This window comes from Cololabis saira, chromosome 21 (assembly GCF_033807715.1).
Source record: "Cololabis saira isolate AMF1-May2022 chromosome 21, fColSai1.1, whole genome shotgun sequence".
Taxonomy (NCBI): Eukaryota; Metazoa; Chordata; class Actinopteri; order Beloniformes; family Belonidae; genus Cololabis; species Cololabis saira.
In genome coordinates, this window is record NC_084607.1 from 35,351,299 (window position 1) to 35,375,054 (window position 23,756).

At 40.9% G+C, this 23,756-nt stretch overlaps 1 protein-coding gene across 2 annotated transcripts; it reads left to right on the plus strand.

Moving 5' to 3' along the window:
- Nucleotides 1-161: 161 nt before the first annotated feature.
- Nucleotides 162-21,817, plus strand: aldh3b1 (aldehyde dehydrogenase 3 family, member B1). Of its 2 annotated transcripts, none has more exons than XM_061712887.1 (10): nt 162-477; nt 3,217-3,386; nt 4,493-4,603; nt 5,750-5,870; nt 11,530-11,615; nt 11,825-11,906; nt 12,949-13,341; nt 17,464-17,630; nt 17,704-17,803; nt 21,208-21,817. In XM_061712887.1, the coding sequence occupies exons 2-10, from the start codon at nt 3,225-3,227 to the stop codon at nt 21,390-21,392; spliced, it is 1,407 nt and encodes a 468-aa protein (XP_061568871.1). In that variant the 5' UTR covers nt 162-477; nt 3,217-3,224; the 3' UTR covers nt 21,393-21,817. The 2 variants fall into 2 exon arrangements, with proteins under 2 accessions (XP_061568871.1, XP_061568872.1); XM_061712888.1 differs by having other exon boundaries at nt 162-396.
- Nucleotides 21,818-23,756: the final 1,939 nt, after the last annotated feature.

Here is a 23,756-nt window from a genome sequence, read left to right on the forward strand (position 1 = left end):
AGTGTGATTTAATATTAAGTCCCATATTTCCTACATAGTTCAGGTTTATAGGGTTTAAATCACCAACTTGAGCAGTGTTTACTGAATGAAGCAAGTGGGCGTGGCCAGTGACGTACCGTGCTCTGATTGGATAACGGCGGTGAATGAATCACTCCGCGTTTGAACTGGAACTAACAGACTGTTCCCGTTAAGACCGAGATAAACCTTCTTTTGGTCAAAGATATGCACCTCTCAGCCGGAGTCACGCGTAGGGACTGGGAGGGTTCTCTTCTTCTCGCCCGACTAGTTTATGAGGCTCGTTTTTCTGGCTCCGCCAACCCCCAGGATCCGCCGGGAGAGACAGGGAAGCGTGTCCCGGAAGCGCCTCACACCTGACCGGCGACGCTGCAGCAGCAGGTAACCGCTCCGGTCTCCCTCTTTAACCCGCTCCGTTTACACACACGACCGCTGCTTCCTGCGGATCAATGTCCTAACCAAGTAAGGCTCGATTGAATCCTACAGAAAATATGCAAACTTTTTTTTTTGTCTTTTTATTTTTAAATGACGTGCAGTGTCAAGTATGATTTATGCCTCCGCGTTACACCGACGCAGAGCCTACGGCGTAGGGGTGCGCGTTGCCGCGTACACTACGCCGTAGGCTACGCCGTCGATTTAACGCAGAACCATAATTCAGGCTCAAGTGTCGTTTTTTCGTGTTAGCGACTTTACTTTTGACAGTTAATAGCAGTGACTTTACTACAAATCGTGTTATATAATCTGTTAACGAGTTTAAAAGTGAAGTTTATCGAGGACTTAGAGCTGGTTCTCGTCCCATATCAGCGGTCGGTCGACCGTGGCGAAGTTGGTTTTGGTTTGGACGTTTCCGCGGGGACTCGCTTTCAGGGACGAGGACAGTTTTCCCAACGGCTGGAAACCACGTGACCGCTGTTCTGCCATTTTTTGCTTCTTTGCCAAAAAATGCTCCCTAATGGTTTTCTACCTTTTGTAGAGCTACAATTTTACTGTTTTACTCCCTAAACCACTTCCTTTTCCCCCAAGTGGTCCTTGTCACTTGCCACGCCGTCATTGTAAATAAGAATATGTTCTTAATGACCTGCCTCGTTAAATAAAGGCAAATGACTGAATGAATATCAAATAAAGCGATATAATTGTTTTTTTTTTTTCTCTTTGTCGTATAATGTTCACAAAGTGTAATGCAATTCATGTCATGGGTAGTGTATGTTGAAGGATCAAATACTCAACATCGCATATTATCAATTTAGCGTGGCCATCAAACTTTGAAAATCGACTGTGCGCATGTGCACAACCGCAAAGTAGCATTTCTCGGCAGGTAGCAGAAATGGACATAACACCGGCGCCTTCAAGTGACTACAAGCCTCAGAAACGCCCCTGGAATGACTTTAGCCTTCAACTAGATAACAGTATCTTTGTAATGAACAACTTGTTTTTAACATGAATTTATAGTCACTACAACTTAAACGCCAATGATACGTAAGGAAAGTGAGACATGTTTTCTTTTCTTGTTTTTTAACTTTTTCAGTACATTGCAAAACGAGTGGTGGACTCTAAACCAAAGCTTAATTTTACCACTGCAAGAGACAAATTTGACAGGTTTTCGAAAGTGGATCTCAGTACAGAAGGAGCCCTTAAATGCACAAAACATTTGTCATATTTGTCCCTCAAACGAATACCATTATAGCTTTTAAAGTTACCCGTTTTGGAAACTGAAAAAAACTATTGACATTTCCAAGAAAATATTAACCTTCAGTATATTCCAATGTTATAAAAACAGGTTTGTCTTAATTTTCTCCTTTTTAGTTTTACATTTGACTTGGGTTAGGAGATAGTGGGTCACGTGGTTTGAAAGCGGTCGCTACTGTCATCCAACCTGAAACTAACTTCACCACCATAGGCCTGTCTGGCCCTCAAGCTTAATCGTTTAAAAGTATGTTTAACAGTGTAAACCTGCTTCAGGTCAGATGCAGACTCTAGATAAAACATAAGGTATTTGACTTTTACTTCCTTCCTGCTGTAGCTTCAGGTATATACTGGTATTTATTGATTTACAAGTTGAGGATTAAAAGTTATTTTGACTTTGATGGGAAGAAGACTAGTAGACTAAACAATTCTTAAAATGTGCAACTTTTCCCTGTTTTCTTCACTGTAATTTCTGCACACACGAGCAGGTGATATTTTCTTCCCTTTCTCATGGGAGTTCTGTTTCCCTTGTGGTGAGTCATTAGAGACAGGCTCGTCAAGTTTGATTACAAGCTGTGACTTCTCCAGAAAACATCACTACGAGGACGTCCAGTCGTTGTTTTTTGTTAACATTTTTTTTATTAATTTTATGCCAACTTTAAAAAAAAAAAAAAGGGCAGACAGGCACAGCTCTATACATTATGTTGTAGCAGCATATCCACTATACATTTGAAAAGAACAAACGCAAAAAAACAGGGGAAAAATGTATTACAACAGTTAGAACAAAACAAAAATTATTTTTTCATGTATTGACATTAAAAATGGAGAATTATTATTCAGCAAACAAAGTACAGGACAGCATAGAACCTCCTTATTTAAGATTTTGGATAAAGATTTGGTGACTTGTAACCAAAACAACTGTACTCCAGGGCATTCCCAAACCATATGTAAAGTACCTAAGCAACCTTGTGTACATAATTGGCAGAGAGGAGATGATTCCAGCTTCATTGAATGTCTAAGTCTGATGGTAAAGTAAACTCTATGAACAATATTTAGGTGTATAGTTTGATGGTTAGGATTGTTTGAAGCTTGAATGATATTATTCCACACTACTTTCCATGTTATTTCAGAAGTAATAGAATTAAATTAACTTTGCCAATATGTTTGACTTCACATTAGTTAATAAGATGCCTGCAGTATTTGTACATACAGAACTGATACTGTTCCCCTGCTGTTGGTGGTATTGTACAGTTGTTTTGCCAGGTCATGTTTGGGAAGCTCAGAGTTCCATGGAACGCCGTAGGTCTTCAGAGCGGAGCTGAAAATAGATATAGCGAGAAAGATGATCTAAATTATACTGTTCTTTTAAATCCTTGAATGTGCGGAGGCCATTAGTATCAAATAACTGAGCAAGTATTTGAATCCCGTTATTCGACGTCCAGTCGTTTTAATCCCACAGGGAGCGTGGCTGGGTTTAGTTCTCCCCATACACGGTTGTGAACGGTGTGTGGTTTTTAGGTGAAAGGATGGACACCCAGAGCCAGGTTGTGGAGCGGTTACGGTCGACCTTCCGGTCCGGCGTCACGCTGCCTGAGGCGTTCCGTCGGGGACAGCTGGTCAAGCTCATGTCCATGCTCAAGGACAACGAAGAGCACATTGTAAAAGCGGTGCACAAAGACCTGGCAAAGGTAAGGAGGAGACAACACGTGCACAGACACATGAACTCAAAATAATTACGTAATCCGGGGGCTTGTCCTGAGGATGACGCAAGAAGGCAAGGCAAGTTTATTTGTATAGCACCTTTCATGTACGAGACAAGTCAAAGTTCTTTACTGAAATGCAGCAGTAAATGAAAAAGTTTTCAACGGTGACTTAAAGCTGTTGAGTTTCAGCAGCCCTGGTGCATTCTGGGAGTTTTTTTCCACAGGTGAGGAGCATAAAAGCTGAAAGCTGCCTCCCCGTTTTGGATCTAACTCTGGGTGCACAAATTGATTATCACGCTTTGAATCGATCTGATTCCGATATTGATTTGAGTTAGTGTTATTAAAAATGTTTTTTGAAATGTTGCATGAATTATATGACTGTGTAGTTATACAACATATTTATACTAGTATTATATTGAGATCCAACAGCAAGTATTGCAGCTAATGGTGCTGTAAGGACCAATCAGCTCCCAGAACTGCTTTCAGAAACATCTTGTGGGTCAGAATTACTAAACAGATCCAGGGAGGAAACAGAGGACAAAGGAAATCGCTTTTCATTTTTTCCCATTGATGAGAATTTGGTTTTTAGCCTTTTTTGCAAATGTAACCCCAAGGCAGTATATAAAGCAAAGAAATATAGACAATTCATGCAATTATAACTGAAAACTTCATACCTTTTAAACATATTTAAAGGCAAAAACATGGCACTAGTTATGCTCTTGTCCAACAAAACATTCCTCTTTTGGGCATAAACAAAAAATACCAAAAGTTGTAATGATGGGGAAAAAAAATCGATCTTTAGACATACAAATCGATTTTTAGGAATTAAAATGAAAATCGATTTAGAATCAGAATTTTTTTTTTTTTTCATCACAGGCCTAGCCCTCACTCTCACCAGTCAACAGGAGTGAACAGAACGCAGCAGTGTTGTTTTTAGAAGATATCAGAGAAATAAGATTGTCTTCTGTATTTTATCTACTCAGTCTCTCTTTACAGACGTCATAATGAACCTGTGATTTATTTATTTTTTGTTTGTTAGAGTTCACAGTCTGCACTAACTCGCCCGGATTTTTGTTGTCCTTGTTCATCAGCCCAAGTTTGAGACCATCCTCTCTGAGGTGGATATCGTGACCAACGAGGTTCATCATGCCATCGCCAACATCTCCAGCTGGATGCAGCCCGAGTACGCAGCCAAAAACCTGGTAGGTTCAGCCGTCTCCGGGGGGGAAATCAAGACAAGTGGATATTTAGAATTTATTAAAGGATAGCCCCTTGAGATGTAACATCTCATTTTCAAGGGGGTCCCAAGAAAACATACGTAACAATATATCACATTACAGTACAGACATACATGACATAAAACAAATAGATAAATAAATAGAAAAAAGGACAAAAAAAAAACATAAATAAATTAAAAACATAGGCAATTTGTTTTAAGATGAGAATATAATGACAACTTAAAACAATGAAAAGATGTAATAGAACGCAGAAAGAGAGGAAGATTATTCCAATCTGATGGACTTTTAAAATAAAATGATCTTTTACCAACCTCTTTTAAAATTCTAGGAACAAAGAAAAAATTAAAATTCATTTGTCTGAGTGAGTATGGAGAGTTATATAGAATCATGAGTTCTTTTAAATATGGAGGACAGTGAAAATAAACACATTTAAAAAGGAAGTGAAGCCAATGAAACTGCCGTCTAGATTTGGGTTGAAACCAGTTCAATGAATCAAACGTAAAACAATGATGTTCTGAAAGGACAACGTAACATAAATCTACATAATGAATTAAATAAATAATACAGTCAGAGGTTTAAGATGGGTATCTGGAGTATTTTGATAAACAATATCTGCATAATCAACAAGTGGTAATATGAGTTGAGAAATTAACCTTTTTCTGACAGGAAGTGTGAAACAGTTGGGGCTAAAAATGTCTGGGGGGGGGGCGCAATTTACCCGGGCATACATCGGGGTGCAACGGTCAGTTACAAGCTTGGTACAACGGGGAAAAAGAAAGGTAGCAAATAATATTTTGGTTCTTTTTTTTTTAATTTAGAAAAATGTAACCATCCAACAATAATGGCTTATTGGTCCTAAGTTTTAGTGAAGCAGTTCAGTTCTGCTGCAGTGGAAAAAGGAAACTGAACATAAAGTAGGGGTTTATCATTTCAACAAGTCCACTGTTATTTTGTGTTATTTCTTTTCTTCCTGGTTTGGGTTCAGTTTATTTTACACATTAGAGAGAAGAAAAACATTAACATTTCCATTGTTCTGTTTGTAATTTATATTATTTGAAAAGATAACATTCCTTTCTTTTAACTTATAAGAAGTTTCCTGTTGATTTTCAGGCCACCAAACTGGACGACTGTTTTATCCAGAGGGAGCCGTTAGGGGTGGTGCTGGTCATCGGGGCGTGGAATTACCCCCTGCAGCTTCTCATCGTGCCTTTGGTTGGAGCCATTGCTGCAGGTATTTGCATGTTTGTGACCTAATCAGCTCGGTGTTGGAGTTCACAACAACACACAAGTGTCTCCAAGCCTCTGCTGGTCTTAATGTCCATGAAAACCAACCAAACCATGAGGAAGTCCAAACGTAACTGCTCTAAGAAGCTGAGAACTCCAGACTCAGGTAAAAATCCAACGTAGACCAGAAGTTACAGGTTTCACAAGCAGTCAGGACATTGCTCCTAGAGTTACACGAAAAAGGAACAAGGGAACTTCTACTAGAGTTACTGATGCTGAAGGAAACATCTACTAGTTACTGATGCTGAAGGAAACATCTACTAGAGTTACTGATGCTGAAGGAAACATCTACTAGTTACTGATGCTGAAGGAAACATCTACTAGTTACTGATGCTGAAGGAAACATCTACTAGTTACTGATGCTGAAGGAAACATCTACTAGAGTTACTGATGCTGAAGGAAACATCTACTAGTTACTGATGCTGAAGGAAACATCTACTAGAGTTACTGATGCTGAAGGAAACATCTACTAGAGTTACTGATGCTGAAGGAAACATCTACTAGAGTTACTGATGCTGAAGGAAACATCTACTAGTTACTGATGCTGAAGGAAACATCTACTAGTTACTGATGCTGAAGGAAACATCTACTAGAGTTACTGATGCTGAAGGAAACATCTACTAGAGTTACTGATGCTGAAGGAAACATCTACTAGAGTTACTGATGCTGAAGGAAACATCTACCAGTTACTGATGCTGAAGGAAACATCTAGAGTTACTGATGCTGAAGGAAACATCTACTAGTTACTGATGCTGAAGGAAACATCTACTAGAGTTACTGATGCTGAAGGAAACATCTACTAGTTACTGATGCTGAAGGAAACATCTACTAGTTACTGATGCTGAAGGAAACATCTAGAGTTACTGATGCTGAAGGAAACATCTACTAGTTACTGATGCTGAAGGAAACTTCTACTAGTTACTGATGCTGAAGGAAACATCTACTAGAGTTACTGATGCTGAAGGAAACATCTACTAGTTACTGATGCTGAAGGAAACATCTACTAGAGTTACTGATGCTGAAGGAAACATCTACTAGTTACTGATGCTGAAGGAAACATCTACTAGTTACTGATGCTGAAGGAAACATCTACTAGAGTTACTGATGCTGAAGGAAACATCTACTAGTTACTGATGCTGAAGGAAACATCTACTAGAGTTACTGATGCTGAAGGAAACATCTACTAGAGTTACTGATGCTGAAGGAAACATCTACTAGAGTTACTGATGCTGAAGGAAACATCTACTAGTTACTGATGCTGAAGGAAACATCTACTAGTTACTGATGCTGAAGGAAACATCTACTAGAGTTACTGATGCTGAAGGAAACATCTACTAGAGTTACTGATGCTGAAGGAAACATCTACTAGAGTTACTGATGCTGAAGGAAACATCTACCAGTTACTGATGCTGAAGGAAACATCTAGAGTTACTGATGCTGAAGGAAACATCTACTAGTTACTGATGCTGAAGGAAACATCTACTAGAGTTACTGATGCTGAAGGAAACATCTACTAGTTACTGATGCTGAAGGAAACATCTACTAGTTACTGATGCTGAAGGAAACATCTAGAGTTACTGATGCTGAAGGAAACATCTACTAGTTACTGATGCTGAAGGAAACTTCTACTAGTTACTGATGCTGAAGGAAACATCTACTAGAGTTACTGATGCTGAAGGAAACATCTACTAGTTACTGATGCTGAAGGAAACTTCTACTAGAGTTACTGATGCTGAAGGAAACATCTACTAGTTACTGATGCTGAAGGAAACTTCTACTAGAGTTACTGATGCTGAAGGAAACATCTACTAGTTACTGATGCTGAAGGAAACATCTACTAGAGTTACTGATGCTGAAGGAAACATCTACTAGAGTTACTGATGCTGAAGGAAACTTCTACTAGAGTTACTGATGCTGAAGGAAACATCTACTAGTTACTGATGCTGAAGGAAACATCTACTAGTTACTGATGCTGAAGGAAACTTCTACTAGAGTTACTGATGCTGAAGGAAACATCTACTAGTTACTGATGCTGAAGGAAACATCTACTAGAGTTACTGATGCTGAAGGAAACTTCTACAAGAGTTACTGATGCTGAAGGAAACATCTACTAGTTACTGATGCTGAAGGAAACATCTACTAGAGTTACTGATGCTGAAGGAAACTTCTACTAGAGTTACTGATGCTGAAGGAAACATCTACTAGTTACTGATGCTGAAGGAAACATCTACTAGTTACTGATGCTGAAGGAAACATCTAGAGTTACTGATGCTGAAGGAAACATCTACTAGTTACTGATGCTGAAGGAAACATCTACTAGAGTTACTGATGCTGAAGGAAACATCTACTAGTTACTGATGCTGAAGGAAACATCTACTAGAGTTACTGATGCTGAAGGAAACATCTACTAGTTACTGATGCTGAAGGAAACATCTACTAGTTACTGATGCTGAAGGAAACATCTAGAGTTACTGATGCTGAAGGAAACATCTACTAGTTACTGATGCTGAAGGAAACATCTACTAGTTACTGATGCTGAAGGAAACATCTACTAGTTACTGATGCTGAAGGAAACATCTACTAGTTACTGATGCTGAAGGAAACATCTACTAGAGTTACTGATGCTGAAGGAAACATCTACTAGTTACTGATGCTGAAGGAAACATCTACTAGAGTTACTGATGCTGAAGGAAACATCTACTAGTTACTGATGCTGAAGGAAACATCTACTAGTTACTGATGCTGAAGGAAACATCTACTAGTTACTGATGCTGAAGGAAACATCTACTAGAGTTACTGATGCTGAAGGAAACATCTACTAGAGTTACTGATGCTGAAGGAAACATCTACTAGTTACTGATGCTGAAGGAAACATCTACTAGTTACTGATGCTGAAGGAAACATCTACTAGTTACTGATGCTGAAGGAAACATCTACTAGTTACTGATGCTGAAGGAAACATCTACTAGTTACTGATGCTGAAGGAAACATCTACTAGTTACTGATGCTGAAGGAAACATCTACTAGAGTTACTGATGCTGAAGGAAACATCTACTAGAGTTACTGATGCTAAAGGAAACATCTACTAGTTACTGATGCTGAAGGAAACATCTACTAGAGTTACTGATGCTGAAGGAAACATCTACTAGAGTTACTGATGCTAAAGGAAACATCTACTAGTTACTGATGCTGAAGGAAACATCTACTAGTTACTGATGCTGAAGGAAACATCTACTAGTTACTGATGCTGAAAGAAACATCTACTAGTTACTGATGCTGAAGGACACATCTACTAGTTACTGATGCTGAAGGAAACATCTACTAGTTACTGATGCTGAAGGAAACATCTACTAGTTACTGATGCTGAAGGAAACATCTACTAGTTACTGATGCTGAAGGAAACATCTACTAGAGTTACTGATGCTGAAGGAAACATCTACTAGAGTTACTGATGCTGAAGGAAACATCTACTAGTTACTGATGCTGAAGGAAACATCTACTAGTTACTGATGCTGAAGGAAACATCTACTAGTTACTGATGCTGAAGGAAACATCTACTAGTTACTGATGCTGAAGGAAACATCTACTAGTTACTGATGCTGAAGGAAACATCTACTAGAGTTACTGATGCTGAAGGAAACATCTACTAGAGTTACTGATGCTGAAGGAAACATCTACTAGAGTTACTGATGCTGAAGGAAACATCTACTAGAGTTACTGATGCTGAAGTAAACGTCTACTAGAGTTACTGATGCTGAAGGAAACATCTACTAGTTACTGATGCTGAAGGAAACATCTACTAGTTACTGATGCTGAAGGAAACATCTACTAGTTACTGATGCTGAAGGAAACATCTACTAGTTACTGATGCTGAAGGAAACATCTACTAGTTACTGATGCTGAAGGAAACATCTACTAGTTACTGATGCTGAAGGAAACATCTACTAGAGTTACTGATGCTGAAGGAAACATCTACTAGAGTTACTGATGCTGAAGGAAACATCTACTAGTTACTGATGCTGAAGGAAACATCTACTAGCATCTACGAGCCAGGCCTTAACCCTAACTGCTCCATGGTGCGTGTCTCAGATGTAAGTCGCTCTGGATAAAAGTAGTAAGTAGGAATGACAAGATCCACCAGGACCTCTGTCTCTTCATAGCTGCTCACGGCTCCAGCTGACTTTTCAGCAGCGCAGAGACAAACAAACAAACAATTAAAAAGCGTTGCTGCTTGAAGCTTCTCTCACTCTTATTTTTTAACTTTATATCAAACACAAGCCACAGATCCAGCAGCACATCTATCATCTCCTCCAGGTTCTACATCTTTAGTGTTGTTGTCTTCTCCGTTTAGATACACAATCAAATACGTCACAGCAGCTTCTCCAACCTCCTACTTCTGATCTGGGTGTTGAAAATAAACGAGGGCGAGTCGAGTCGGGCTGAGTAGGAACTAGTGGAAAAGTACCATTAGAATCAACCAGAGCAAGGCCTGTGACATTAAAGCCAGTAACGGTCGGACATGGCTAAGTCTACAACAGAGGACACACTAGTGGGAAGGCCATGGCTAATGACCAGGTCCAGAGTGTGTCCTCTGTTGTGGATCGGCTGTGGGACATGATGAATTAAGGAACATCTACTAAGGTTACTGTCTCTCAAGCTGGACCTGCTCACGTCTTCATCATCCATTTAAAATGTATAAATATGGTCAGGTTTTCCTCAGAAAACCCTGCTGTGACTTTTCTTCAAATTTGTGATGCTCAGCTGATGAAGTAATAATTGTACGTCCTGGCAGGCGAGGGGCCAAAGAGCCCCCCACCCCCTGGTTGATCCTCAGGTTTGTGACAGATCATCAACCTTTATTTGAATTTGGAGAAATCATTGAGAGCAAGCCCTCATTTACAATGATGCTGAATGTACAACAACCATATAAAAAGAATAAAAATAAAAGCGAAAAATTAAAAACAATTACAAACATGAGTAAAATGGTCAGCAATCAAGGATTTGAATTGACCAAGCTGCACCAACTTCAATGCATGTTGCAAAATGTTCCAACTGTGAGCCGCGCAGATACAGGACTGTCTCAGAAAATTAGAATATTGTGATAAAGTTCTTTATTTTCTGTAATGCAATTTAAAAAAAAAAAAAAAAAAAAAAAAAAAAGTCATACATTCTGGATTCATTACAAATCAACTGAAATATTGCAAGCCTTTTATTATTTTAATATTGCTGATTATGGCTTACAGTTTAAGATTAAGATTCCCAGAATATTCTAATTTTTTTAGATAGGATATTTGAGTTTTCTTAAGCTGTAAGCCATGATCAGCAATATTAAAATAATAAAAGGCTTGCAATATTTCAGTTGATTTGCAATGAATCTAAAATGTATGACGTTTTTGTAATTGCATTACAGAAACTCACAATATTCAAATTTTCTGAGACAGTCCTGTATAGTATCACTGATCTACTGAAGGTGGGAATGCTCAGTCATGGTGTTACCTGTCCTCTGGCACGTCAAAAAAGATGGACATGGCTAGGAAGGTTAAGACTTTTTGATCAAATCTTTAAGAGGCGACTGTCTTTACTATCTGGTTGGTGTTTTTGTCCAGGAAACTGTGTTGTCATCAAGCCTTCGGAGATCAGCACCGCCACAGAAGCTCTGATAGCAGAGCTCATTCCCAAATATCTGTCTGAGGTAAAGCAACTCCTGTTAAATTACAGCAAAATATGAATACTTTCAATGTTACTGCTCATCTGCACGTGTTTCTCCTGCGTTTGTCATTTTTGGAAGAGTTTCCGTTTTCTCTGTTAGCTGATGGTTGGTTTAATGCGCTGCTACTCTTTTCCTGAGGTGTGTCTGGAGACGTCACATCCTGGCAATGAATTGTCCTCTTGATTGTGCAGGACTGTTATGCGGTGGTTCGTGGTGGGGCAGAGGACACGGAGGCTCTTCTGAAGAATAGATTCGACCACATCTTCTACACAGGTAACTCCAGCTACGCCATCCTTCCTGGAACATGTACCACGTCTGCAGTGTCTGATTTAATCTGCATGAAAAATGCATGAAGTTGCTTTTACTGCTGTCAGGCCATTAAACAAATTAATCTAATTTATAATTAATTAATCACATTTTAATCTCACATCTGCGGAAGGAAGGAAGGAAGGAAGGAAGGAAGGAAGGAAGGAAGGAAGGAAGGAAGGAAGGAAGGAAGGAAGGAAGGAAGGAAGGAAGGAAGGAAGGAAGGAAGGAAGGAAGGAAGGAAGGAAGGAAGGAAGGAAGGAAGGAAGGAAGGAAGGAAGGAAGGAAGGAAGGAAGGAAGGAAGGAAGGAAGGAAGGAAGGAAGGAAGGAAGGAAGGAAGGAAGGAAGGAAGGAAGGAAGGAAGGAAGGAAGGAAGGAAGGAAGGAAGGAAGGAAGGAAGGAAGGAAGGGGAGAAAAGAAGGAAGGAAGGAAGGAATGTACGAGGGGAGAAAAGAAGGAAGGAAGGAAGGAATGTACGAGGGGAGAAAAGAAGGAAGGAAGGAAGGAATGTACGAGGGGAGAAAAGAAGGAAGGAAGGAAGGAATGTACGAGGGGAGAAAAGAAGGAAGGAAAGGTGTAAAGAAGGAAGGGGGAAAACAAGGAAGGAAAGGTGTAAAGAAGGAAGGGGGAAAACAAGGAAGGAAGGAAGGAAAGGTGTAAAGAAGGAAGGGGGAAAACAAGGAAGGAAGGAAGGAAAGGTGTAAAGAAGGAAGGGGGAAAACAAGGAAGGAAGGAAGGAAAGGTGTAAAGAAGGAAGGGGGAAAACAAGGAAGGAAGGAAGGAAAGGTGTAAAGAAGGAAGGGGGAAAACAAGGAAGGAAGGAAGGAAAGGTGTAAAGAAGGAAGGGGGAAAACAAGGAAGGAAGGAAAGAAGGGAGTAAAGAAGGAAGGAAGGGAGATAAGAGGAAGGGAGAAGGAAGGCGAGAGCAGGAGGAAAGAAGGAAGGAGAATGAGGTGATTTTGACCCAGTCCAGCACCAGGGTTAACATGAATTATCCTCGTCCTCCAGGCTCTCAGGCCGTGGCCCGGCGGGTCATGCAGGCGGCGTCGGTCCACCTGACCCCGGTGACCCTGGAGCTGGGCGGCAAGTGTCCCTGCCTCATCTACGGCCGGATCGACTTCAAAGCTGCCGCCCGCCGCCTGGTGTGGGCCAAGTTCTTCAACGCGGGCCAGAGCTGCGTGGCCCCGGACTACGTGCTGTGCACGACGGCCACCCGGGACGCCCTGCTGCCGGCCGTGCGCGAGGTCCTGGACGAGTTCTACACCCAGGAGCCCAAGAACAGCCCCGACCTGGCCCGCATCGTGTCTCCCCGACACTGGAGCCGTCTCATGGACCTGCTCAAGAGGACCAGCGGGAAGGTGGTCGTGGGAGGAACCGGAAACCAGGAGGACAAATACATAGGTGGGTCCAGCAGCACCGTAAGGTATCAGCACTTGTACACTGTAGACTCGCTCATCCGGGTCACAGCAGTTGTGCGGAGGCTTGAATCGAGGAAACTCAACATCGTTGTCTTGGTTTTTGAAGACGTTTCCCCAGGATGGAAGAAACTTTTGACAATAGAGGGAATGCACATGACGTCACAGATGCGACTTCACAGCGGGTTACGCCCACTGAGTGTCGGAAAGACCTGAGTGTCGGAAAGACTGAGTGTCAGAAAGACCCGAGTGTCAGAAAGACTGAGTGTCAGCGTAAACTTTCAGTTTAAGCAACTGGAAAACATCTAAAATGGGAAAGAGCTGTTGTGTGATCGACTGTACTCATAGATTTAGCAAGAAATCAGTTATCGTTTTACAGACTGATGAAAAATAAGCTCAAGTCAACTTTATTTATAAAGCACTTTAAAAACACCAACATGGTCCAAAGTGCTGGACAGGCGAATGGGAAACGAAGACAAAACACCGTAAAACACAAGGCACGTAAATAAAACAATCATGATAAGTTAAGTGAATAAAAGGATAGAATAGAAGATAAAAGGATAAAATAAACTCAACTGCCTTTTGCTAGGTGTTGAAAGCCAAGGAGAAGAGATGGGTTTTGAGAAGAGATTTAAAAACAGACGGAGAGGAGGCCTGTCTGATTTGCTGAGGCAGGTTGTTCCATAGTTTTGGAGCTGCAACAGCGAAGGCGCGGTCCCCTCTGAGCTTCCTCTTAGTTTCAGGCTCTCTCAGAAGCAGCTGATCAGCTGATCTGAGAGAGAGACAAATGGATCGCTGCAATTCGCTGAAACAACTGGATTCCAGACACTGAAATGTGGATTTGTGGTTCCCATTTTGTATCAGGTAATGTAGGATTTTTGGGTAGCTAACGTTAAACGGTCAAATCATAAAGTTCGGTGTCCTCATCACTTTAATTTCTACAACAAATCCTGCCTTGAAGTCGGACCAAGCGTCAAGACTTTTGTAAGCCTTCAAGCTTTGCTTTGTGTATTTCCCCGGCGTAGAAATTAAGTACATATAAATATCAGGAAACTGGATTGGTGGCCAAATATTAATGTCCATGGACCACTGGTTCTTGGTAACTGTACCAAATATTAATGTCCATGGACCACTGGTTCTTGGTAACTGTACCAAATATTAATGTCCATGGACCACTGGTTCTTGGGGTAATTGTACGGGTCACTGTCAAGTCCAACTGACGCTAATTTAAGCTGATAATCGGCTGTTATCCCGTCTTCTCCACTAGTTGCAGCTGTTTTTGCTGATGTTTTGCCACTATTAAAGGCCTGAGAGATTCAACCTCTCCAGTGGGTCCAGTTACTGCACAGGTACCTGTACGAAAACAAATGACAGCCGTCTCCTGACACCGGTACACCTCCCCTGGGAGCCAGAACCACCTACTAGTCCCTCTGGATGTGGAGGTGCATATGTTGCCTAGCAACCGTAGGAACACGGCTGACAACAGAGGTGTGGGAAGGAAACGTTTGGAGCAGACACATGTACAGAAATTAACTATAAACTAGGCTTCAATGTTTGTCAATCTGCCATCATTTTGTACTAAAATTAATTTAGTTGACAAATTACAGAAAAATCATGACATTTTCACATGTTGTTATTCTTATACTTATTTTGGATCAAAGAGCGTGGATTTTGTGCTTATTTTTTTTTTTTTTTTTTCTTTTACTTAAAAATGGACAACGGTGTTGTTGGCCTGTATGAACCGGTAGATGATCCCAACAGTTCAGATTCCTCTGAATATCTCCAGGTCTGGACTTGAGGCTTGAGACCAGCTCACAAAATCCCCTGATCCCCAAAACTGCGTTTCCATGCATCAATAACCCTTTTCTAACCGGAATATTAGCAATAACCCGGTTTTGCACGGCCATGTAAACACCAATAACCCCTTTGAATAACCCGAATTTGCAGGAATTAGTTTTCTGCTCATGCTCTGTTCACAAGGAATCCTGGTCTTTTGAGTCCAGGAAGTTCTTATAAACACGGAGAAACCAAGACCAGGAGGAGACTAATCACTTCATAAATGTAATGAAGGATATGAACATTTCTGCATTTGTAGACGGTAGAAAGTACCGGGATAGAAGATTTACAAGAAGGTGAGAGAAAAGTTGCATAAAGCAGGATTTGTAGAACCACCAGACCAAGCTCCGCTGGAAGATGCTACCGAACTACAGGACCAAGAAACAAAACGACTTCTACTGGGCTGTTATTGTTGTTGTTTTGGATTTGGATACAGGAAGAAGAAGCTGAAATGACAGGAATTGCGTCATGATGTTCTCCGTGCATCGCTGGTTTGATCCAGATATCCCAAATGATTAATTACCATGTAAACAGGGATAACCCTGTTAGCTCACACATGGAAACAGATTATTCCTAATGTTTCAGTAATCGGAATATTAGCAATAACCCCAATTTTGACTGCACGTAAACGTAGTCACAGGAGTAGTGTGCCTGTTCCAGAGCACTCACGAGCCTGCCAGTCACTGTCCTGCTCTTGGCTCCTAAAATCTGCCCCTGACATAGGTGTCCTTTGTAGCGCAGAGCCAAATTTATCTGGGCTGATGTGCAACATCGTGGCAAATAGACAACATTCACCAGAGATAACTAGGACAGAAGTCTAAAGGTGCTTAGTGTAGTTTCTGTAAATAGCAGGGATGAGAGACTGCAAGCATTAAGACAGCACTTCCTAAAAGTACTAAAATGTTTTGTTTTGTACTGAAAACGTCACATTAATGAGCACCTACAAACATGTTTGTTGGGCTTTAACCACCAATCATCTGATGATGTCTGTGAGCTGTCACCTCAGTTGGACTGACTCATTGAAGAGTCAGCTTAAGCTCCACCAGAACCTTTGGATTTACAAACAGTGTTTTGAGATCAGCAAACAACACTTTTGAATAACAATTTATATAATAACCCAATTTTGACTGCATGTAAACGTAGTCAGAGACTCGCATGGAAGAAAACTCAGCTCCGCTCTGACTCTTATACCTTAGAGAACGGTTGAATGCATGAGTCACGTTCCTCACTTTCTGTCCTAAAGTACAATCACTGATCCCTATTGGAGGCGTCAAATAACTTGAAGCTTCTTAGGGGGAATGGTTTGAGTAAATTACACATAAAACATGTGGCTCAGCCTGATGAACTCTGGAAGAACCTGATCAGAACTGTGATCAGGGGTTAACACCAGAACATTCAGTACAAGCAGTACTGGAGTTGAGGGGGGATGAGGGGGGATGGCATCCTCCCTTGAAATAAAAACGGTCAAAATCATCCTCCCCTGAAATAAAAACGGTCCAAATCATCCCCCCTGTAAAACTGCCATCCCCCTTTCCATCCCTTATGTCATTTCATCAATGAATGTGGTTTTACTGCTATTTCAACATTTAGAGTCATCACCAGAAAAATAACACCAGAAAAATAACTTATTGGACAATTTTCACCTGTTTCAAGTAAATTTTCACTTGAAATAAGTAGAAAAATCTGCCAGTGGGACAAGATTTATCTTCTTATTACAAGCAAAAAAATCTTGTTCCACTGGCAGATTTTTCTACTTATTTCAAGTGAAAATCTACTTGAAACAGGTGAAAATTGTTGTTTTTTCCAGTGATGAGTCTTGTTTTAAGTGTAATGAGATTTTTTTACTAAAATGAGACATTTTAACTAGAAATAAGACAAATATTCTTGTTAAGATTGTGAGTTTTTGCAGTGATCCATGTTACTTATCCTGTGAAGGACAGAGTCATATTGATAAGTTCAGAAAAGTGTTTTTTATTGTTGTGTTTTGATGTATTTGATGTAAGCCCAGTGGATATTTAAAGCTTACAGAAGGCTGCATTTAACTGCTGCTATGTCATTCCTGCAGTATTTCTGCAGGTGTTTTGGTCACTGCTATTATTTGTAATATATTATATTATTTGTAATCAGCACAAATTATCTGTCCCCATATGATCAAATCCACCATCCCCCCTGATTGTTTTTTACAACTCGAGTACTGAGTACAAGTGATTTAAACCTGCATAATGTTGATGTTCATGAGCTAACTTATGTCTACGTTCCATTTGTCCTGCAGCTCCCACGGTGGTGGTGGACGTGGCTGACGACGACGCCCTGATGGCGGAGGAGATCTTCGGCCCCATCCTGCCCATCCTCACCGTGGAGTCTGTGGAGAAAAGCATCGAGCTGCTCCGGGGGAAGGAGAAGCCTCTGGCCGTGTACGTGTTCTCCGACGAGTCCTCGGTAAGAACAGGCACATGTGCAGGCCCCGCGGGGCGGGAGGGTGCTCTGGTTCTCATGTTCTCTCCTGCTGAAGGTGGTGAAGACGGTGATGGAGAGGACGAGCAGCGGGGGCTTCTGCTCCAACGACGCCATCATCCACATGGCCCTGCCCAGCCTGCCCTTCGGAGGAGTAGGTAGGTGTCCCGGGACTGTTACCCTCAATCTGAACACACATGGGAGGCCCTGATGCCATTTCTTTCACACAGAGTACGACTACCGTATTTTCTGGACTATAAGCCGCTACTTTTTTCATAGGTTTTCAACCATGCAGCTTATACAAAGGTTTCTATTCTGTGGATTTTTCTTCCACCGCTCGGGGCGCTCTAACTGGAATTAGAATCAAAACTAAGACAAAATAAATGCAAAGAAGAATACGCTACTTCTTCTTTAGCAGATAGAAGTAGGTAGAAGCAGATTTCAAACATATAAATAAATACTGGTTATTTTCTCTTGGTTCTGTCCCGTTTTAATCAGCAAAGTTGCTGCCGTGTTAAAAGACACTGTTAGGAAAGATCTATTTAGGTACAAACATGTACATAATTTACAGTTCACTCGGGGAGTGGGGGGGGGGGTCAAGGGAGATTGTTTCTTTTTACTTATTAATGTAAAGCACTTTGTGTTGCACTCTAAGTTTAAGATACTTCTACTACAAAAATAACTAAAAACGCAATGAACGAAACGAATTAGAAGACAGGTTTTATTTGCAACAGATAAATTCAATAAAAATAAATAAAATGAGTAGAATACCGTGCCAACACGGCCGTGGGTCGTCTCTTTCCATTGTCTAGCTCAGGTTCTGCAAAAGAGACAATGTTGCTGTTGTGTTCTTACAGTAGCATTAGTAAACTCCGTATCCTCAGCTTTATGATGCGTCTGGAGATGTTTTATCAAGTTGCTGGTATTAAACGTATTCTCCTTCCCTCATCTTGACTCCTTAGCAGCAGTAGCTTCAGTCTGTCTTGCTTCTGTCGTCGTCTCTTATTCTGAAATATGTCCAACTGCTGACGTCCCGCTGCATTAATAGTTGCTATCTTGCCTGAAACGGAGCTGCCAGTCTCACTCATGTATCACTCTCTTCTCACTCATGTATCACTCTCTTCTCACTCATGTATCACTCTCTTCTCACTCATGTATCACTCTCTTCTCACTCATGTATCACTCTCTTCTCACTCATGTGTCACTCTCTTCTCACTCATGTGTCACTCTCTTCTCACTCATGTGTCACTCTCTTCTCACTCATGTGTCACTCTCTTCTCACTCATGTGTCACTCTCTTCTCACTCATGTATCACTCTCTTCTCACTCATGTATCACTCTCTTCTCACTCCTGTGTCACTCTCTTCTCACTCATGTGTCACTCTCTTCTCACTCATGTGTCACTCTCTTCTCACTCCTGTGTCACTCTCTTCTCACTCCTGTGTCACTCTCTTCTCACTCATGTGTCACTCTCTTCTCACTCATGTATCACTCTCTTCTCACTCATGTATCACTCTCTTCTCACTCATGTATCACTCTCTTCTCACTCATGTATCACTCTCTTCTCACTCATGTATCACTCTCTTCTCACTCATGTATCACTCTCTTCTCACTCATGTATCACTCTCTTCTCACTCATGTATCACTCTCTTCTCACTCATGTATCACTCTCTTCTCACTCATGTATCACTCTCTTCTCACTCATGTATCACTCTCTTCTCACTCATGTATCACTCTCTTCTCACTCCTGTGTCACTCTCTTCTCACTCATGTATCACTCTCTTCTCACTCACGTGTCACTCTCTTCTCACTCACGTATCACTCTCTTCTCACTCATGTATCACTCTCTTCTCACTCATGTATCACTCTCTTCTCACTCATGTATCACTCTCTTCTCACTCATGTATCACTCTCTTCTCACTCATGTATCACTCTCTTCTCACTCATGTATCACTCTCTTCTCACTCACGTATCACTCTCTTCTCACTCACGTATCACTCTCTTCTCACTCACGTATCACTCTCTTCTCACTCACGTATCACTCTCTTCTCACTCACGTATCACTCTCTTCTCACTCACGTATCACTCTCTTCTCACTCACGTATCACTCTCTTCTCACTCATGTATCACTCTCTTCTCACTCACGTATCACTCTCTTCTCACTCATGTATCACTCTCTTCTCACTCATGTATCACTCTCTTCTCACTCATGTATCACTCTCTTCTCACTCACGTATCACTCTCTTCTCACTCACGTATCACTCTCTTCTCACTCACGTATCACTCTCTTCTCACTCATGTATCACTCTCTTCTCACTCACGTATCACTCTCTTCTCACTCACGTATCACTCTCTTCTCACTCACGTATCACTCTCTTCTCACTCATGTATCACTCTCTTCTCACTCACGTATCACTCTCTTCTCACTCATGTATCACTCTCTTCTCACTCATGTATCACTCTCTTCTCACTCATGTATCACTCTCTTCTCACTCACGTATCACTCTCTTCTCACTCACGTATCACTCTCTTCTCACTCATGTATCACTCTCTTCTCATCACCACTGACTGCAGCTCAACATCTCCCCCTAGAGTCACTAACCAGTAACTACAACAACAATGAAGTATCAGTGTGTGGTGTTGGAGGATTTTTGCTAGTACGAGTATATGAGAGCAGTATCGGCCCCGATACCGATACCAGTATCGGTATCAGGGCATCCCTAGACCAGATTTGTGAACATGTCGGCCCTCGTTAAAGCCTCCTCAAACTGAAACGTTTGGGCCGTCGTTGCCTTTGAGGCAACGACGGCCCAAACGTTTCAGTTTTGCAGCAAAGCTCCAGGTTCAGGATCTTTTTCCGTGAGTTTCCATGAGCATCCCTCAAAGTGAGAGAGTCCTCCCAAACTGATTTGCTGATAAAATAAGAGAACAAACGGGTTGACTTAGGGCATACATTAATAAAAATAAAGACCTGAACTGCTCATGTGAAACAATGTGAAACTGATGGTTGAGGAGCTGGATGGTCCCAACGATTTTATTTGCTACATCGATCCAACGCAAAATAATTAAAAACCGTGCTTATTAATCACAAAACACAGGTTAAACAATATGACCAAAGTCAGTGTTCAGCGCAGACAGACTGCAGCTTCACCGGGACCAACGATGATGGTTGATGTTGATCCAGGACCAACCTGGTAAAGGAGCATCAAACTCTGTTATCTACGCGGAAATAACTCTGAAATATAAAGAAAGCGTCCCAAAGTGTGATCCATGGTGAAATAGGAAACTGAAGATGTGCAGCTATGTAAGGGATAATGCCCGACGAGGTCCATATATTTATGTTAATGTTCATTATCCCGCTTATACCACGGTCACTAACCAAAAAACATAAATATTAAATCAGTTATTCATGCTTTAATGTGTTTTCAATTGAAATCATTAGTTTTATAACAAGCCACAGCTGGGCCCGGTCTGAAATTGAATGTGTGGGTGTGATATTGGAGCCCGGTCTGCATGTGCTGCTCTCACCTGCCTGGCCCCCCCCCCCCTTCTTCCTCCCCCAGGAGCCAGCGGCTGGGGCAGCTACCACGGCCACTGGGGCTTCGATGCGTTCAGCCACCGGCGCGCCTGCATGCTGCGGGGCTGGGCGCTGGAGCGGCTCAACGGCCTGCGCTACCCGCCCTACAGCGACGAGAAGATCCGCTGGCTGCGCTGGACCACGGCCCCCTCCAGCTGCTCGCTCATGTGACCTCTCCCAGGACTCCAGGTTCCACCGTACCGGCCTCACAGCCACAGAGACAGTCTGACACAGGTGTGATTGCTTGTTTCAGATTAAAAAAAAGATGCCTTTTTTTTATACCATAACCCCATGTAAGAACAGAAATAAACACTTATAATTTACTTCTTGCTGGAAAAATGTTAACTTCTTCTTTTTTGTGTCTCCACACACAAGTTGAAGTTTGTAATTTTAAATGTTTTTCTTTATTTTGATCTTTTTCTGCTCACTTGATCTGTTTTTACCCGCTGATGTTTACAGCTCGAGATGTTTGTGGAGTTTTAGTCCTGGAACCCTGTAACATCCTTTTGTATCCGTCTTTTCTTGTTTTGCTTCATGTTTCTGCCAACATTTAAGTTTCCTAAAGAATTGTAAATAAAGTTGACGTCTTACTTTTATCACCACAGAACAAGAGTTGCTCTGATCCTTTTTTTCTTCCTCATCCTTCCTCAAGAAACCCAAAATGTGGCCTGAAGTTTATTTATTTTCCACTAGAAATCCTTTGCAGCGTAACCTGCCACCTTTTAACTAAACGCTGTCTTCACGTATATGATGGGATGGTTTAGTTGCACTTCAGAGAGGTATTCCAGGAAGCAGGTTTTGTGAAAACTCTGAGTTTGTTAATCCTGAGATGAGGGAAACCTGGAGTTTTCAGTTCCAGAAAGCGATGTAACTCAAACTCTGAGTCAGTTACCATGGCAACTGAGCCTGTGAACCTAACCTGCTCACTAGCAGGTTTACTTCAATAAAGCCTGTGTTTCTCTCTGTCTCCTGCTGAGCCTGAAGCAGCTATTATTTTTTATATATATATATATATATCCCACATGGGGTGTCCTTTCCTCCGGAATCACATTGACATCGAAGCCAAATTAATTTGCAATGCCTTACGTCAGGAGAGGATGTTTGGAAAAAAAAAAAAAAAAAAAAAAAAAGTCATACATTCTGGATTCATTACAAATCAACTGAAATATTGCAAGCCTTTTATTATTTTAATATTGCTTATTATGGCTTACAGCTTAAGATTCCCAGAATATTCAAATTTTTTGAGATAGGATATTGAGTTTTCTTATAGATAGATGCACACAGATGCATGAACTTCTTTATGAGATGCTGCCCACATGTGGCCAGGAGCTTTACTACAGTGGACTTACAACGACATGTTAAAAGTGTTTATCCTCTTGTTTCTTAACTCCCCTCCGTTACAAATACATCTCGAGTTTGTTGTAAACGTGAAAGTGCAGGATGATGTTTACAGGTGTGGCTGAAAAATAATAACACATTCACGCATGAAAGGGTTGGACCCTTCCAGCCGCACCACTAGGGCTGCCAACTCCCTGAAAAATAAATAAGGGCCGACCCGATTACCTTCACCCTTCCTGGAGTGGTGATTTTGTTCACCCCTTTTTTTGTGAGTGAAACGATTTTTTTAACTGTTTGACTCGAACCAGAATTGAATTGGATGCATATTTTTGAATGCCATGAACACATGGAAAAGTAATTATTATCCAGCAATTCACTTTAATACAAAATAACAAAATTAACTGAAAAAATAAGTATCTTTCTTAAACGGAAACCTGTCCTGCTTAACTTAAAATTGTATAAATTAATATAAAACGATAGAAAGAAAGCAGAACATCCATTCTGTAATACAGGACTGTCTCAGAAAATTAGAATATTGTGATTTTCTGTAATGAAATTACAAAAACAAAAATGTCATACATTCTGGATTCATTACAAATCAACTGAAATATTGCAAGCCTTTTATTTTAATATTGCTGATCATGGTTTACAGCTTAAGAAAACTCAAATATCCTATCTCAAAAAATTAGAATATTCTGGGAATCTTAATCTTAAACTGTAAACCATAATCAGCAATATTAAAATAATAAAAGGCTTGCAATATTTCAGTTGATTTGTAATGAATCCAGAATGTATGACATTTTTGTTTTTTTAATTGCATTACAGAAAATAAAGAACTTTATCACAATATTCAAATTTTCTGAGACAGTCCTGTAGAAAGAAAGCAGAACATCCATCCTGTAATAGTGCATATTTTTAGTGCAATAACAAAAGTGCAAACAGAAAGTCTGTAGAAAAACTCAAAGGCCATGACTGTAGGCTACAGTTGGAGTAAAACTTTTACTTTTTACAATTTATCACTATTTTTTGACTCTCACAGTAATACGGACAAAGTGCGTCCCTTTTCAGCTCAAAACGGGACGCGTACTTTAGTTTATAAATACGGGACGATTCTGTTTTTCAAGGGACAGTTGGCAACCCTACTCACCGCTGTCTGGACACGAGAACGGGAAAGCAAGAGAAGGCAGAGTTTGTGAA

Coding starts and splice junctions, on each gene's coding strand:
- aldh3b1 (XM_061712887.1), top strand. CDS start 3,225: ATGGACACCCAGAGCCAGGTTGTGGAGCGGTTACGGTCGACCTTCCGG. Junction 4,604..5,749: donor AGTACGCAGCCAAAAACCTG/GTAGGTTCAGCC, acceptor GTTGATTTTCAG/GCCACCAAACTGGACGACTG. Junction 11,907..12,948: donor CGACCACATCTTCTACACAG/GTAACTCCAGCT, acceptor CTCGTCCTCCAG/GCTCTCAGGCCGTGGCCCGG.